Source organism: Xyrauchen texanus, chromosome 1, assembly GCF_025860055.1.
Source record: "Xyrauchen texanus isolate HMW12.3.18 chromosome 1, RBS_HiC_50CHRs, whole genome shotgun sequence".
Taxonomy (NCBI): Eukaryota; Metazoa; Chordata; class Actinopteri; order Cypriniformes; family Catostomidae; genus Xyrauchen; species Xyrauchen texanus.
In genome coordinates, this window is record NC_068276.1 from 31,568,005 (window position 1) to 31,584,263 (window position 16,259).

The 16,259-nt window shown below is 37.8% G+C and overlaps 1 protein-coding gene across 5 annotated transcripts in view; it reads left to right on the plus strand.

Moving 5' to 3' along the window:
* The window catches only part of LOC127646861 (FH1/FH2 domain-containing protein 1-like), a 79,245-nt gene extending 64,080 nt beyond the window's left edge, over positions 1–15,165 (plus strand). For all 5 annotated transcript variants that reach the window (XM_052130793.1, XM_052130802.1, XM_052130810.1 and 2 more), the window contains 9 exons: positions 95–250; positions 473–655; positions 1,072–1,191; positions 5,090–5,251; positions 5,545–5,735; positions 7,128–7,320; positions 10,093–10,249; positions 11,490–11,663; positions 13,054–15,165. In XM_052130793.1, the coding sequence (XP_051986753.1) occupies positions 95–250; positions 473–655; positions 1,072–1,191; positions 5,090–5,251; positions 5,545–5,735; positions 7,128–7,320; positions 10,093–10,249; positions 11,490–11,663; positions 13,054–13,133 (1,416 nt within the window). In that variant the 3' untranslated portion in view covers positions 13,134–15,165. The remainder of the gene's footprint in view (positions 1–94; positions 251–472; positions 656–1,071; positions 1,192–5,089; positions 5,252–5,544; positions 5,736–7,127; positions 7,321–10,092; positions 10,250–11,489; positions 11,664–13,053) is intronic.
* The last annotated feature ends 1,094 nt before the right edge of the window (positions 15,166–16,259 follow it).

A 16,259-nucleotide genomic window follows, 5' to 3' on the forward strand; every position in this document is an offset into this window, starting at 1 on the left:
GTTAGTTCATATTCACCATTGTGTTTACTAATATTAACCAATGCAACCTTGTTGTATAGTGTTGCCTTTACATTTATTTCTCATTTTACTACAGAAGTGTACTGAGGCAAAGAAAGCAGCAATTGTAGTGCTTGATCCTAAGAGAAGCAATGCCATCAACATTGGCATGACTGTATTACCTGCTGTACATGTCATCAAGATGGCCATCCTAAACTTTGATGAGTTTGCCATCAGTAAAGAGGGCATTGAGGTAACACAGTACTGAGATCAATAACATTTTATAAACTGTATGTCTTTGCATTTATGCATATTTTTAATGAGGAAATACATGTTTTTCAGGCTTGTTTTTGTTTATACTTCTAAATATATTAAAATACTACAAATAAAAGTTACTTTTTATTTATAACATTTCAATTATTAATGTGTACAGTTTAGATTTTATGAAATTCATCCATTGCATCTTTCTCTATAGAAAATCCTGACCATGACTCCGACAGATGAGGAGAAACAGAAAATTCAGGAGGCACAGCTGGCAAATCCTGATGTACCACTGGGTACAGCAGAGCAGTTCCTGCTCACTCTCTCCTCCATCAGCGGCCTTACTGCCAGATTACAGCTCTGGGCCTTTAAACTGAATTACGACACCCTGGAGAAGGTCAGAGCCATATGGGAATTGTCTTTTTATACTCCCTTTTTAAAAGCAACGAAAGACTATTCAATCTCCAATAAGATATTCCTTCCAGCAGTTAAGTGTTATGTCATTATAAAAGTATTATTCAACTGAGCACTTGCTTTTCAAGAACGATTCCAAGTCATAATAAACCTTGCATTGATGGCACTTGCAGTACTTGAGGGAATTAGATTGTTAAAGTTCTGATGTCCCCCAACCTCGGACTGATGGTGAAACACGAACAATGGGGACCGAGAAGAATCAACTTGTTGTCCACCCTAAAGATCAAAATCAAGCTTTATGATTCCCAATGATACTTGATCCTTAATATTCTTGTTCAATTTGTCTCTCTTTCCCTCATTGATTCTTCTTCTTCTATCTGTCACACATGAATATTGCAGGAGATTGCGGAGCCTCTTTTTGACCTGAAACTGGGCATGGAACAGCTTGCCAAGAACAAAACCTTCAAGCGTATCCTAGCAACACTACTAGCCATTGGAAACTTTCTCAATAGCACCAGCGTAAGTACTACATCTCTGTGGTAGTGACTTAGTGAAATATATAATATATTTACTGTACTAAAGCATAAAATTCTCATAATATGTTATCAGAGATTTAGGAAACATGCTGAGTTGAAATACTGGCTTCTCTGAAATCAATGCTTCAGCCAGTATATTCTACTTTGAAATGTCCATTCCAGATTGGTATTTCTGTTTGTGTTTTGGCCTGTGGGATCCCGCCCACTGCCCATTTAGCAATAAAATATGACACCCCGGGTTGCCAGATTTTAAATAAGTTAGCGGGCAAACACAGCATTCTGCAGCCATGGAAGCCAGCAATACATCTAGCTCACATTGACAGAGTATAAAAATCCACATAATTTGAAAACTATAAAAACATTGCAAACATACAGTATACAGTGAGGGAAAAAGTATTTGATCCCCTGCTGATTTTGTATGTTTGCCCACTGACAAAGAAATGATCAGTCTATAATTTTAATGGTAGGTTAATTTGAACAGTGAGAGACAGAATTACAACAAAAAAATCCAGAAAAACGCATGTCAAAAATGTTATAAATTGAATTGCATTTTAATGAGGGAAATAAATATTCGACCCCCTCTCAATCAGAGATTTCTGGCTCCCAGGTGTCTTTTATACAGGTAACGAGCTGAGATTAGGAGCACACTCTTAAAGGAGTGCTCATAATCTCAGTTTGTTACCTGTAGAAAAGACACTTGTTCACAGAAGCAAGCAATCAATCAGATTCCAAACTCTCCACCATGGCCAAGACCAAAGAGCCGTCCAAGGATCTCAGGGACAAGTTTGTAGATCTACACAAGCCTGGAATGGGCTACAAGTCCATCGCCAAGCAGCTTGGTGAGAAGGTGACAACAGTTGGTGCGATTATTTGCAAATGGAAGAAACACAAAAGAACTGTCAATCTCCCTCGGTCTGGGGCTCCATGCAAGATCTCACCACGTGGAGTTGCAATGATCATGAGAACGGTGAGGAATCAGCCCAGAACTACACGGGAGGATCTTGTCAATGATCTCAAGGCAGCTGGGACCATAGTCACCAAGAAAACAATTGGTTACACACTACGCCGTGAAGGACTGAAATCCTGCAGCGGCCGCATGAAAGCACATGTACAGGCCCGTCTGAAGTTTGCCAATGAACATCTGAATGATTCAGAGGAGAACTGGGTGGAAGTGTTGTGGTCAGATGAGACCAAAATCGAGCTCTTTGGCATCAACTCAACTTGCCATGTTTAGAGGAGGAGGAATGCTGCCTATGACCCCAAGAACACCATCCCCACCGTCAAAAATGGAGGTGGAAACATTATGCTTTGGGGGTGTTTTTCTGCTAAGGAGACAGGACAACTTCACCGCATCAAAGGGATGATGGATGGCCATGTACCATCAAATCTTGGGTGAGAACCTCCTTTCCTCAGCCAGGGCATTGAAAATGGGTCGTGGATTGGTATTCCAGCATGACAATGACCCGAAACACACAGTCAAGGCAACAAAGGAGTGGCTCAAGAAGAAGCACATTAAGGTCCTGGAGTGGCCTAGCCAGTCTCCAGAACTTAATCCCATAGAAAATCTGTGGAGGGAGCTGAAGGTTCGAGTTGCCAAACGTCAGCCTCGAAACCTTAATGACTTGGAGAAGATCTGCAAAGAGGAGTGGGACAAAATCCCTCCTGAGATGTGAGCAAACCTGGTGGCCAACTATAAGAAAGGTCTGACCTCTAAGTACTAAGTTATGTTTTGCAGAGGGGTCGAATACTCATTAAAATGCAATTAATTTTATTTATAAAATCTTTGACGTGTTTTTCTGGATTTTTGTTTTTGTAATTCTGTCTCTCACTGTTCAAATTAACCTAACATTAAAATTATAGACCGATCATTTGTTTGTCAGTGGGCAAACGTACAATATCAGCAGGGGATCAAATACTTTTTTCCCTCACTGTATTGGTTGATCATCTTAAGGCTCATCGCTTTCCATTTTCAGTTTGCTTGTTACTATTGCATGTCCTCAACCTGACAACCCGCGAAAGCTTCGAGTCTGGGAAGGAGGGGGAAAGGGAGACAACTCTCTCCAATGTTTTGAATTTGGACTGCAGTGCCCATTTTAAACGCTTGATGTCAATGTTATATATTACTCCTTTAAGGAGAAGTGTTACATATTTAAGACAAGTGTACCAGTCTGAAGCTTGATTGACTTGTGTGATTAGTCAGAGCTCTATTTTTATGCCTTAATCCTTTGCTGTTTGCCTGTCAAAGAATAAGATATGTTGAACCCTTTAATGCATACCTTGCGTATTTAGTGACCTGGGATCTGATTCCACCCCCTGTGACTTTTTGTTTGGAGTTATGCCCACACCTCTTTAGTATTCCTCAACCGTACTTTTCTGAATAGTGTGAAAAAAAAAAAGAGAAGGCAAATTGCTAAAATATATATTGTAATAAATTCTTAATTACCAAAAGTGTAAAGGGTCATCAAAGACTTCAGGTATGTAATAGTGGAGCTTCCATAAATCATATATATATATGATTATTTTATATCTACATAAGTTTACTATCACAGGATTTATATTTGTTTATTACAAGACAAATGAGTATTATATTCATAAAAATGACTACTATGTCACGTTGATATTCTGTGACGTACACATACGTATTATACATGCTATATCTTACTCAAGGCAGTGATTTACATTTAATATTGCTATTTGATGAAGAAGCAACGTGGAAGTAAACTATTGCAAGTGTGAACAGTATGATTTGGTTGTTGACATATGGATGTACTACTGAAATTAAGTTGTGCATCTATTTAGAGTATGTACAGTTTATGTGTAGCTTATGTGATATATTTTGCTCAATATGTGTTTGACAGCAAGTTGCCTCATGAAATTTCAGTGTGGAAGTAATGAATCCTGTACTATATTTGTTGATGTATGAAAATAAAAACATACAAAAATATATAAGAATATATTCTATTGTATTATTTTCTTATTGTCTTGACACTATCTGGGCATTTTGTAGATCCATTTGTGATAGATGCATGTGCCAGGTTGCTAAAGACCATGGCATGTAATATATTGGTGAAACACCCATGCATTTAAGGGTTAAGACGATTCATGGCACATTTTCTGAGGTTGGTGGGTAAGAGATAGTGTAGCCTTTTAAGACCTCTTGAACGCTACACACACTGATGTGCAAACACAATTACCGTATACAATATTCAATCCAAGCTACCATGTATAGACATTTTTCATCTTGAACCAGGGCACACAAAGATCAAATCCACGTGACCCAGACTGGAAAGGGATCATTAGGCTTTAGTAAGAACAAAAAGATTCCTGAACATTTCATACTTTTATTTCATGAATCATTCATAAGACATATGTCATCAATTTCACTTTACTGCTGTCTTAAACATTACCAAGTCAAATGCTATATCACAGTGCTGAGGAATTAAGTGTTCAATAAATCTCTCTAATTTGAACTCTACAGTACGTCAAGTCTATTCATGGGTGCTATCTGATTTATTGAATGGGCATATTAAAGGGGTGTTTCATTCAAAAACTGCCATAATTTACTCTTGTTTTTCTTTCAGCTGTGAAACACAAAAAGAGATGTTGGGCAGAATGTTAGTCTCAATCACCATTCACTGTCATTGCTTCTTTTTTCCATACAATGAAAGTGAATAGTGACTAGTTGTTGAGCCTTGCAACTCCTTTTGTATTCCATGGAAGAAAGTCATATGGATTTGGAACAACATGAGGGTGACTAAATGATGGCAGAATTTTAATTTTGGGTGAACTATCCCTGTAATACATTTTCATTTGCCAAGAAACCATTTAAATTACATACTGTAATGATGACTTAAATTGGTCTCTTGTCCTTTCTCATGTAGGCTAAGGGCTTTGAGCTCAGTTATCTGGAGAAGGTAACTGAGGTGAAGGACACGGTACACAGACAGTCTCTGCTTCATCATACCTGCAACTTTGTGGCGGAGAACTACCCAGACACGACAGACCTCTACACTGAGATCCCTGCCCTCACACGGTCTGCTAAAGTATGTATTTTTTATGTATGTTTTCCATCTTACACTTTTAGCAAAACCATTTTCATCTTTAATTAAGGGATTTCCATTTTTAGCCCTTGTTTGCCAAGGCCTGTGTTATAGCTCTTTTCTGTAAATCACATTTTCTTTAACACATCTTTTAAAAGTTGCCATGTTGATTGAGAATTGATCCTCAGTGCTGCATGTTTTCATGTTTCATATGTTTCTTTCCTTGAAGGTTACTCGGCAAAGAACCCTTAGTGTTCATTGTCTTCATCTTTCTTTCTCTCCTTCATTTCCCACAGGTGGATTTTGAGCAGTTGTCTGAAAATCTTATTCAGTTGGAGAGAAAATGCAAAGCATCCTGGGACAATCTTAAAGTCATGTCCAAACACGAGACTAAAGCTCTCCTGAAGAACAAGATGACAGAATTCCTGAAAGACTGTACTGAAAGGATCATTATACTGAAAGTAGTTCACAGACGCATTATTAACAGGTAACACAAATACACACACACAAAATTCTGTGAACACAGTGATCCATTGTAGACATCAGGAAATCATCAGTTGTAGAGCATGGCTGTAGCACATGGTGGTAGAGCTAGCAAGGCTAAGGTAAAATGATAAAATGCTTACCTTGAATGGAAAATATGTTTACTGATTTGGATAAAAGTGTGTGCTCCGAGCATAAATCTATAGGTACATCAAAAGTTTCCAAAAGCACTCAGCTGCTCCCACCAGGGTTTCCGTTGTCCGGTAATTACCGGACATTGGCCGGTAAAAAAATTAAATGTCCGACAAAATTAAATCTCTCCGGTCAAATTGTCCGATTAAAATTGCCTAATAATCCCGTCCCCCTAACACAATCTGAATTTGAGAATAAGCCTAAAATGTATAAAGCAAAAATACACCGATCTCTTGCTATGTTATAAAGGAACAGGCTCTATCGTTTGAAAGTTATGAAACAACATCGCATGCTGCATTTCAAATAAAGCGCACGCCTAAAACGGCTGCAATATCTAAACAACGAACGATTGAGTGAGACGTTTCAAATATGGCTAGGCCCAGGCAGACTAGCTTTAAAAGCTTTTTTCAGAGGCCAGACGATGGTGAATCAGGAACATCTCATTATAGATAGATCAGTGCTTCTAATCCGCGCATTCGTGCAGTTTTTTTTCTCTATCATCAAAACTGAATAGCCTATGTTCATCAGTGCATGGTTACATATCAAGCAGGGACACGTTTGTGTGCATTTTATTTTGTGATTTCACCGGAATTAATAGAGAGTCTCCGCAACGGCGATAGATTGAAACGCGCGTCCTAGTGAAGATTGCGCAACTCGCGCAGCGCGTCGTCCATGCAACTGATAGCAGCGGACACGAGCGCTCAGCTTGATTTCAAAAACAACAGATTTTAGCGCTAGATCTCTTATTTAATAACGGACTAAATGAATGATCTGCTAGTTAACTGGAGATGTTTTATTTATTTGTATTAGGTACATCCGTGCCTCAATGTTTCAAAAAGTGAATGTGTGTGAAACCACAGTAAAAAACAATTGGCGTTGATTGACGCCAATCGGACGTTCGTGTTTTTTTTCCGTCTATTTGAAAGTTAAGCTAATAATAATATGTTGCATTCTATACGGCCTGATTGTGTCATTTTTTAAGTTACATAGACTGCCACCAGTTTTCCTCAACTTGACTAATTAAGAGGCGATATATTTGACCGGCATATCATCAAAATGTCCGTAAAATGAAACGTGACCGGCACCATTTTTTTCTAGCGGAAACTCTGGCTCCCACTGAGTTGATGAGTATGAACAACTATTTGTAGTCTTAATTAGGACACATTTTAAACACATTTTTTGCTTTCTCTGCTCCATTTTGCAGGTTTCATTCCTTCCTGCTGTACCTGGGTCAACCCTCATACTCCGTGCGGGACACTAAAGTAACTCAGTTCTGTAAGATCATAAGTGAGTTTGCGTTGGAGTACCGCACTACCCGAGAGAGAGTCCTCACCCAGAAACGCAAACGTGCCGCCCACCGAGAGCGCACAAAAACCAGGGGCATGCTGATCACAGAGGTGCGAGATGGAAAATTCATTACATTTCACCAAAGCTGTTTTTTATAAGAGAAATTGATCCATGCCATGTGTTAATTAGCATGCTAACAGGTTTATTGAATTATGTCCTCTTCATATAGGGTGCATTAGAATCTAGAATCTAGAAGAATTTAGAATCTTTAGAATCCTTTATTTTTTGGTCACACATTATACACACAGTTTTTTGCATATATACAGTGAAATTTATTAGTTTTCACATATCCCAGCTAAGCTGGGGTCAGAGTGCAGGGTCAGCCATGATACGGCGCCCCTGGAGCAGATAGGGTTAAGGGCCTTGCTCAAGGGCCCAACAGTGGCATCTTGGTGGTGCTGGGGCTTGAACCCCCAACCTTCTGGTCAGTAACCCTGAGCCTGAACCACTGAGCCACCACTGTCCCAAACTCGTATGACTTTCTTCTGCAGAACACAAAGAAAGATATTTTGATGGAGATACTGGTACCATAAAGGTAATCATATGACTCAAGTGGTTTAATGCATGACTTCTGAAGCGATACGACCAAATTGTAATGCAGTCTCCTAGACGGGGGGCAGTGGTGGCTCAGTGGTTGAGGCTCAGGGTTACTGACCAGAAGGTCGGAGGTTCAAGCCCCAGCACCACCAAGATGCCACCAAGGCACTTAACTCCAGGTTGCTCTGGGGGATTGTCCCTGTAATAAGTGCACTGTAAGTCGCTTTGGATAAAAGCGTCTGCCAAATGCATAAATGTAAATGTAAATGTGGTCATGATTTGAAGCTTGAATACGGTTTCTTGTGCTTGATGTAGACACAAAGCACTGTACATGCTTCAGAAGAAAAGGATTAAACCACATATGGATTATGGTAGCGTTATCACTATCGGTTATTTTGGTAATCAAGTAATCTAGTGATAATTCTGACGATTAATCAAATAATTGGGAAAATTCTTTAATATCTTAGCACATAAAGTTGTCGAGGTGAAGTCATGTTGGGTTAAAGTGCATTCATTAGCCTAATTTTTGGTGCACTGCAATTGAATAACAACAACAAAACAATTGTGAAAATATCTAAAGCCAAAGCAAACCTATAATAAATGTTTTGTATGTAATTCAAGCTGACAAAGATTGGCTACTTGCCCACCCTTTTTTAAATGCAAGATCTACTTTTAGTTCAAGCTAGTTCAACTCAATCTACCCAATTGAGTTTAGAACTCAAATATGGGAAAATACACCATGAAAAGTAAATATTTTGTCTTTTCAGAAACTATGTCTGCCCATCAATCTTTTTTATTGAGGATGAGCTATATACATTGTTAAACTGCAACACGGATTACAATATTAACAGTAATTGCGTGAGGTACATGTTTTCACTCTCTTGCGTTGAGCTGCAGCAGTTGTGGGCGTTGCTGCTCATGTGGTACATGCTGAAGATCGCCAGTTTGTCACTTGCCACTTACCCCGTAAAATGCCCTTAAGCATCTAGACATTCAGTTCCTGTTTGAGTAAACATTGTTAATAATTCCACGTGCAGAGATTTCTCTTTCCGGTAAACCAAAATTCTATTTAGTTTCTGTGGGCTCCAGACGTGTAGCTGTGTGGCTTTAATGACTCGAGTTGAGCTTTGACTGACAGCATACAGACACACCTGCGGCTTTATTCAGGAAATAAAGTTCTCTTGGCCATAAACTATAAAATATTTACCAAAAATGGGGCATTGCGAACTATTACAAATTTAATCATCACGATTAAATGATGAGGGGGATGATCGCATTTACATACAAAGTATAAATGTCTAAAGCTGCTGGGCCTTACTGCCTGCCGCACCTCCGCCAGTGCCTTCAGATGTCCAGCTGTGGGGTCACCCATAGGCTATGGGAGCCACCTATCACAGATGTTTCACCCCATTAATCCCAGAACATCTCCTGGTGGTGGGACGTCTCCCTGCAGCTGGACACCGGATCCTCTCGATTGCCTCTCGTTCTTGCTCTCCCATCAAGACTTTTCTCCTTTCCCGTTAACACATACCATTCAATCAGGGTTCAATAACCCCCCCCCCCCCACCCCCCCAAGAGCAGACCTACACTATGTCCAAGACCTCTTCTCTGTTAGAAAATACACAAGCTATCAGACTCTGCCTACACACAGCACCGCAATCGCATGCAGATGAGCTTACCTCGTGTGTGTCCGGAGGGTTTGTGAAAACTTTTTGCCATATTTTCAAGTGACGTTGCATTGCTGAAGTGATGGTTTTTAGGTCCTGCATTGGCTTTTCAAATCTGAAGCAACACCTCTTGTGGTTATGTGTTTGGACCCTCATCCATGCACTACTACACTTCGCCTTATTTTTGATTTGTCGATTCTGCAATTTTGTAAATGAGGAATTTTTTTTTATCGAGTAATCTAATTAAATTGAGTAATCATGACAGCCATAGATTATGAATTACCTTTATGCTGCGTTTACGTCCTTTTTGGAGCTTGGAAGAGTTGGTCCTCATTGACTTGCACTCTATGGATATATTCACATCATATCTCCATCTAAGCATCTTTGTTTGTGTTTCACAGAAGAAGGAAAGTCATATGAGTATGGGTGAGTATGGGTCATAAGAGTAAATGATGAAAGAATTGTCACTTTTGATTGAACTATTACTTTTACTTGCTTAACTTCCTTATAGAGGAATTACTGAAGGAAAATTACCATTTTATCATCTTTAACTGTTAATGGAATTGAATAAGACTAAATATTACTTATAACTCATACTCTTTGAACCAATTGTCACAGACAGAAAAGTTCTCTGGAGCAGTACCACTGGACAGCCCATCTCCAGTTTCCTCAACAGTAGAACCAGAACCAGCCCAAGAGGAGCATGAAAATATGAAAAACTTGCTCACTGCCAATGACAACCCTAGCATGCTGCGCAGAAGCCGTGCTGTTCGAAGTAAGAAACCATTACACAGCAAATCCAGGTTATTTTCAGCTTTCATTTTAGAGTAGGGATGCTCAGATGCTCTTTCTGGTGCTATAACTTCCTGTGCAACTTAGTTTTAAGCTTTTTCCCATGAACCAGAAAACCTTCATTAGCAAATCTCCAGAAGCAAAACTGAGCACCTTCAAATACAATTATTGTGGAGTTACCCAACAGAGATGTTGTTCAATGTCCTAACATCACAGTTTTTAGTTTAAACTCCATTTAAACTCATTAGGCCTCATAAAGAAATAATTATCTAAAATTATCCTCATATACCCAAACATTATGACTTTTTCTTATGCGTAACACAAAAATATATATATTTTTTAAGCTGTCCCTCTTTACCATACAATGGAAATCTGAAATTTAAGTAATATTTCAGAGAAGATTTAGACGTCTGTTGCATGTTCATGAGCACCGTGAATGAAGAGTGTGGCTTGTTAATGAACAAATTGCTTATATGCACTCATGAATGCACAGCATACAACAAGATTTACACTGAAAAAATTACATTTTTGGTTGTTTCTTAAAATGACCTTTTGTATGCCATCAGAAGTTTTAGAATATGACACACAAGTCGCATGAATAATGTTTTTTACCTTTTTTATTTATTGATTTAAAGTGAGGCACTATCCACTGCCATTGTATTCGGAAAGACTGTGATATTCATTAAGACAACTTTTGTGTTACGCATTTTTGTTATTACCACTGCAATGGTTTGGCAAGTTCAGCTCAGACTACATTTTGATTAAAGTTGCCTTTTTGTTTTGTTTTTTTTGTACTTATTGGAAATGGATTTTATTTGTAGAGATTTTTACCTCTGGGGCTGACATTCCTCCAACATCACCAACCCTTCATGGGAATGATGAAGGTAGAGCATTTTGAGCATGGATGTGTGCAAAGAGAAAACACTTGTGTTGCTTTTAATATAGAATCAAACTTGAATTTTAATGAGAGCATTATGGTTGGAACATTTGATCCTCTTTGTAGTGGCAGGTTTTTGATGGCTCACTGTCAGATCAATCATTACAACATGGGAAAAACCTGAATGGATAAGTTTTGGATTCAAACTTGGCACTCAATTCTGCATTTGCCTGAATATGCATCATTCATAAACCACTTGTTTTCTTCAGCCAGCTAAAAAGTGAAGCCTGCCATTTAACTGATCTTGGAGAATCACAAATATAGCTCTATTGAAATTTCTACACAGGTTTCGGCAGGGTTAGTAAACTGATGTCTACAGCCAAAGAAGACGGTGCCAGCTCACAGGATGATGCCACAGATGAAATCATGGATCGTCTGGTTAAGTCTGTCACCCAGAATCCTACAGAGAGGGCGTCTAGCCCAAAAACACGGAAGCGCTCACGGCTTAACAGAAAGTCATGTAAGTACATTTTGACTGTCCTGTAAAATATATTATTTTATTTTTTTACCAGTGTTCTTTATAGCTATTTCTGATAATTGTTGTATTCATAAACCTGGGGGACAGGATTAAGGATTTAGTTCACTGTTTGTACTCAACAATGTCTGTATCCAAAACACGTCATAATCTCGCTTCTACCATTCCTACATTTTTTAAAAGCCCCTAAATCTCCCTGTCAGATCCATATCGTGTCTGGCGGGTTTAACTCGCCAGACATCTTAGAAATCGAACAGCAAAAATGAGCCTTTTGTAGGACACATTCTTGCAATTGTACTTTTAAAAAAGAGAACTGAAAGCACACAAACCTCCTAACCTGAATATATATTCTGTGCATCTGAGGCTTTGTATGTAATGTGCTTAAACTATTAATTTCTTTAATTTGCAATGTAATTGTAGTGGATTAAGAACTGATTGTCTATGCATGAGTGTTTTTTATTAAAAATTGTATTTAACCTTTATTTAACCAGGTTAGTCCCATTGAGCTTTGAATCTCTTTTACAAGAGAGACCTGTCCAAAAAAGGCAGGAACCAGATCTACAGAGTATACCACATAAATACATAAATAATTTGAAACAACATATAAAAAAACACAATCATTAACAACAGTTAAAATCAAATGATTGTAATTCCTTGGACTTAACAATCATTTTAAATTCACTAAAATTCACTAAGAGTAATAAGGTCTTGAAGTTTAAGGACAGACTGCAGAATGTTCCAATAAAATGGTGTTGAAAACTAAAAAGCCCATTTACCCATTTCAGAGTGAGCTTTAGGAACAGTCATGAGTGTGAGAGCCTAGTCCATAAACGCCACATTTCTGCATCATGAACACAGATACATAACTAGGTAATATTCCTAAAATTGCCTTGTAAATAAATATATGCCAATGACAAAGTCTATGAATTGAGCTTTGAGCAATTAGTAATAAACCTTAAGACCCCATGGTAGACAACATCCAGCATATGAAGACAGTGTGCTGATGCAATCATATACAACAGGTCACCATAATCAAGAATAGGCAAAAATGTTGCTTCAACAAATCTTCTAACCACATCGTGAAAAACATGATTTGTAAATAAAAGGCTACTTTCAATTTCAGCTTACTCACTAACTGCTGTATATGAGGCTTAAAAGGCAATTTGTCATCAATTTAAAAAAAAAACAAAAAACAAGTATTTAAGAAAAGTAAAAGTAGTGTAAACAGTAGTTAAAGTTTTAGCATTGTATGCATTGTTTTGCTGTGTTGGAAGGGCATACCAAAAATGCATTGGTACTATCATTGATTTGCATGTTTTGTAAACGATGCAAGATGATGCACTTTGGTCTTAATCACATGCTGTGTATGTTGCAGTGCGGAGGACTCTGAAGAGTGGACTGAGTGTTGATGTGGTGCAAGCCCTTGGCCTTGGCAGTTCTAACGGGAAAGTCTGATAAACACTCGGAAGGCACAGCTGGGGCCTTAGAGACCCGTGGTAATGGCAGGAAAACTGTGATGGCAAAGGGATATTAGCTGAAAACAGTTTCTTGAATGTTTGCAACTAAACTTTTTGTCTACCGATCTGAACAATTGAATGGATGAATCATACAGTTGTTTGTCTTTTGGTTTTATCAGAAATACAAATAGCTGCATTAAGACTGCATTATGATATGGAAACATGAACTGTGTGCATGATATCCATTAGATATCATGTTTTGATTGGTGCAAACTTGTTATTGCATAGTATTAAAAAAAACAGGTTTACTGATGTAGCATAAGTGCACATATGAAATGTGATGTAAGATGTTTATTTTTTTTGACCAGATGCAAGTATATTATTTTGTATAGGGCTTTATCTCATATATTGGAGCACAATTTATCAGTCAAAGATGTTTTAGGGGTTTGAAGGGAGTAAGCCCATAAAGGGCAGATTTTAAGTTAGAGATGGACCTTTTATTATTTGCATAGACCACTTTGCCATTTCTGCTACAATGGCTAAACTCAAGGTTAGGATCTCTGAAGCTGGAAACTGGTCCTAGATCAGTGCAATAGGGTAACTCAAACAAATGTTTTTTGGGGCACATTTATAAAAGCCAAACCCTGGATTAAACTGCACTGTCAGTAGTGATTGACTTTTGAGTGTTGCACAAGGTTTAATGTGTGTCTGAAAAGCTGACCACCTACAGTATGTGCTCCTGTGTAGCATTCGATCTTACATCTAGACTGCCAAGGAGATCTTGATTACAGGGGACATAAACTAGGATGCATGTTTGTTTTTCTTTTATCACAGGGATTTAATGATAGGTTTGTGGATGTTACATAGTGCACAACACAATGCTGTATTCTGCTGTATCATGTTTTTGACCTGACATTTGTTATTGCGGGTGAGAGATAATGCTCTCAACCAGGTTTTCATTTTAAGTCACTTAAAGAAATATTCTGGGATCAATGCAAGTTAGGCTCAGTAGTATTGGTGGCATAATGTTGATTATTAGAAGAAAAAAAAATAATTTTGACTTGTCCCTTCCTTTCTTATTAAAAAAAAGAAGCAAAAATCTGGGTTACAGTGAGGCACTTACAATGGAATTGAATGGGGGCCAGTTTGGATTTTATTAAAATACTCTTTCAAAAGTATAACCACAAGACGTAAACAATATGCGTATTAACGTGATATTAGTGTGGTAAAATCGCTTTCTAAACTTTTCTGTGTAAAATTTCCAATTTTACAACTTAGTTTCCGACGATTTAAATAACTCTAATAACACTGGTTTTATCAGAAGAATTGATGGAACTTCTTTTCTCAAATTATATGCTCTACATTTCTTTTAACCCTTCAAAAATTGGCCACATTCACTTCCATTGTAAGTGCCTCACTGTAACCTTGTTGTTTGCGTTTTTTTAACAAAAAGGAGGGGAAAGTTATTTTTGTTGTAATCAAGAACATGCTACAACTGCAGTCGATTGAGCTTAACTTGTATCGAACCCCGGAATATTCCTTTTTATTTGACACTTTCAGCTTTTGACTAGTTCACGTTCCACAAAAGCATTTATTTTAAAACTGTTATAAAATATATAAATGTAGTACTCTACTTCCTGCTCAAGAGAAGCGTTGTCAAAAGCAGAACATTTTAAAATGTAAAATATTTTCTTTCTTTCTATTGTTACAACTAGCAACTAAATGTTTTAAGAATTTAGTATTGCTTTTTTTGCACAGGGAGTTCTGTTAGGAATAGAGTTGCATGTCACTCTGTTGTTTTACTGTATATGTACCCTTATTACATTTTTTTTCATAAGCCGTTTGCATGAGTGCATGTGTTTTTCACTCTGAATGTATCACTTTTAGTGTGTTCCAGTGATGTGCACCCCACTCTTGACACCTGAGCTACAAAAACTTTTAATGTCAAAGGAAACCGTTTGCAAATACTTTATGATAAATGTTAGATGAGTACATTGACATGTCTTTATAATTGGCCTTGAATCCAAAGACAGAGCTTTGTTTGAAATTAAATAAAATATTTTCTTACATTTTTCTGTTTTTATTCATAATTTATTTCTGGTCCATTTTACAGTCAAGGACAGATGCCCTCCTTGGGATGCAAGTGACAATTTAAAGGAATAGTTCACCCAAAAAATGACAGTTCTCCCATCATTTACTTACCCTTATGTCATCTCAAAACATTCAAACTCGTAAGACTCTCATCCATGGAACACAAACAAAGATATTTTAATTGAGAAATTATGTCTGTTTGTTAGTCCATACAATGCGATTAAATTGTGACCAAATTTTCAAACTCAAAAAAAGGACAATACATGTAGCAAAATTGATCAATTAGACTCCATTGGTTTAATCCATGTCTTCTGAAGAAATCCAATCAATTTGGGGTGAGAACAGACCAAAATATAACTCCCTTTTCACTATCCTGACATCAGCGATCACGATTCCAAGCCCATTTACACTTCCTAGCACCCTGCGCAACATGTACAGTGAAAAAGGAGTTACAGCGCGGTCTGTTCTCATCCAGAACCGATTGGATTGCTTCTAAAGACGTGGATTAAACCACTGGAGTCGTGAGGATTACTTTTATGCTGCATTTATGTCCTTTTTGGAGCTTGGGTCACCCTTTACTTGCATTGTATGGACAATCACAGTCTTTCTCCAGCAAAATATCTTTGTTTTCCGCAATAGAAAGTCATACAAGTTTGATGGCATAATGGTAAGTAAATGATGAGAGAATTATAATTTATGGATGAACTGTTACTTTAAATTAAAATGAGTTCTCATTGACAGATATTAGTAAAGTTTTACTTTGAGCAAACCATTTATCTGTTTGAGTGATATTCTGTAATTATAGTAAAGTACTAAATCGGCGTGTTGATTGGTTACCTTCCCATACATAGTTAACAATCAACTTATTTGCCCTTTATGTGCTTTTTTTCTAACAACATAAAAACGGGCTCATAGATGCTCGAGAGCCGCTGTTTTGATGAGAATGATGAGTGATCATGGCGCTTTAATAAGAGCCCTCGGTCCCACGCGCACGCTGGAATCACGTGTCCACATACGCGCCTTCGCGAGTTAC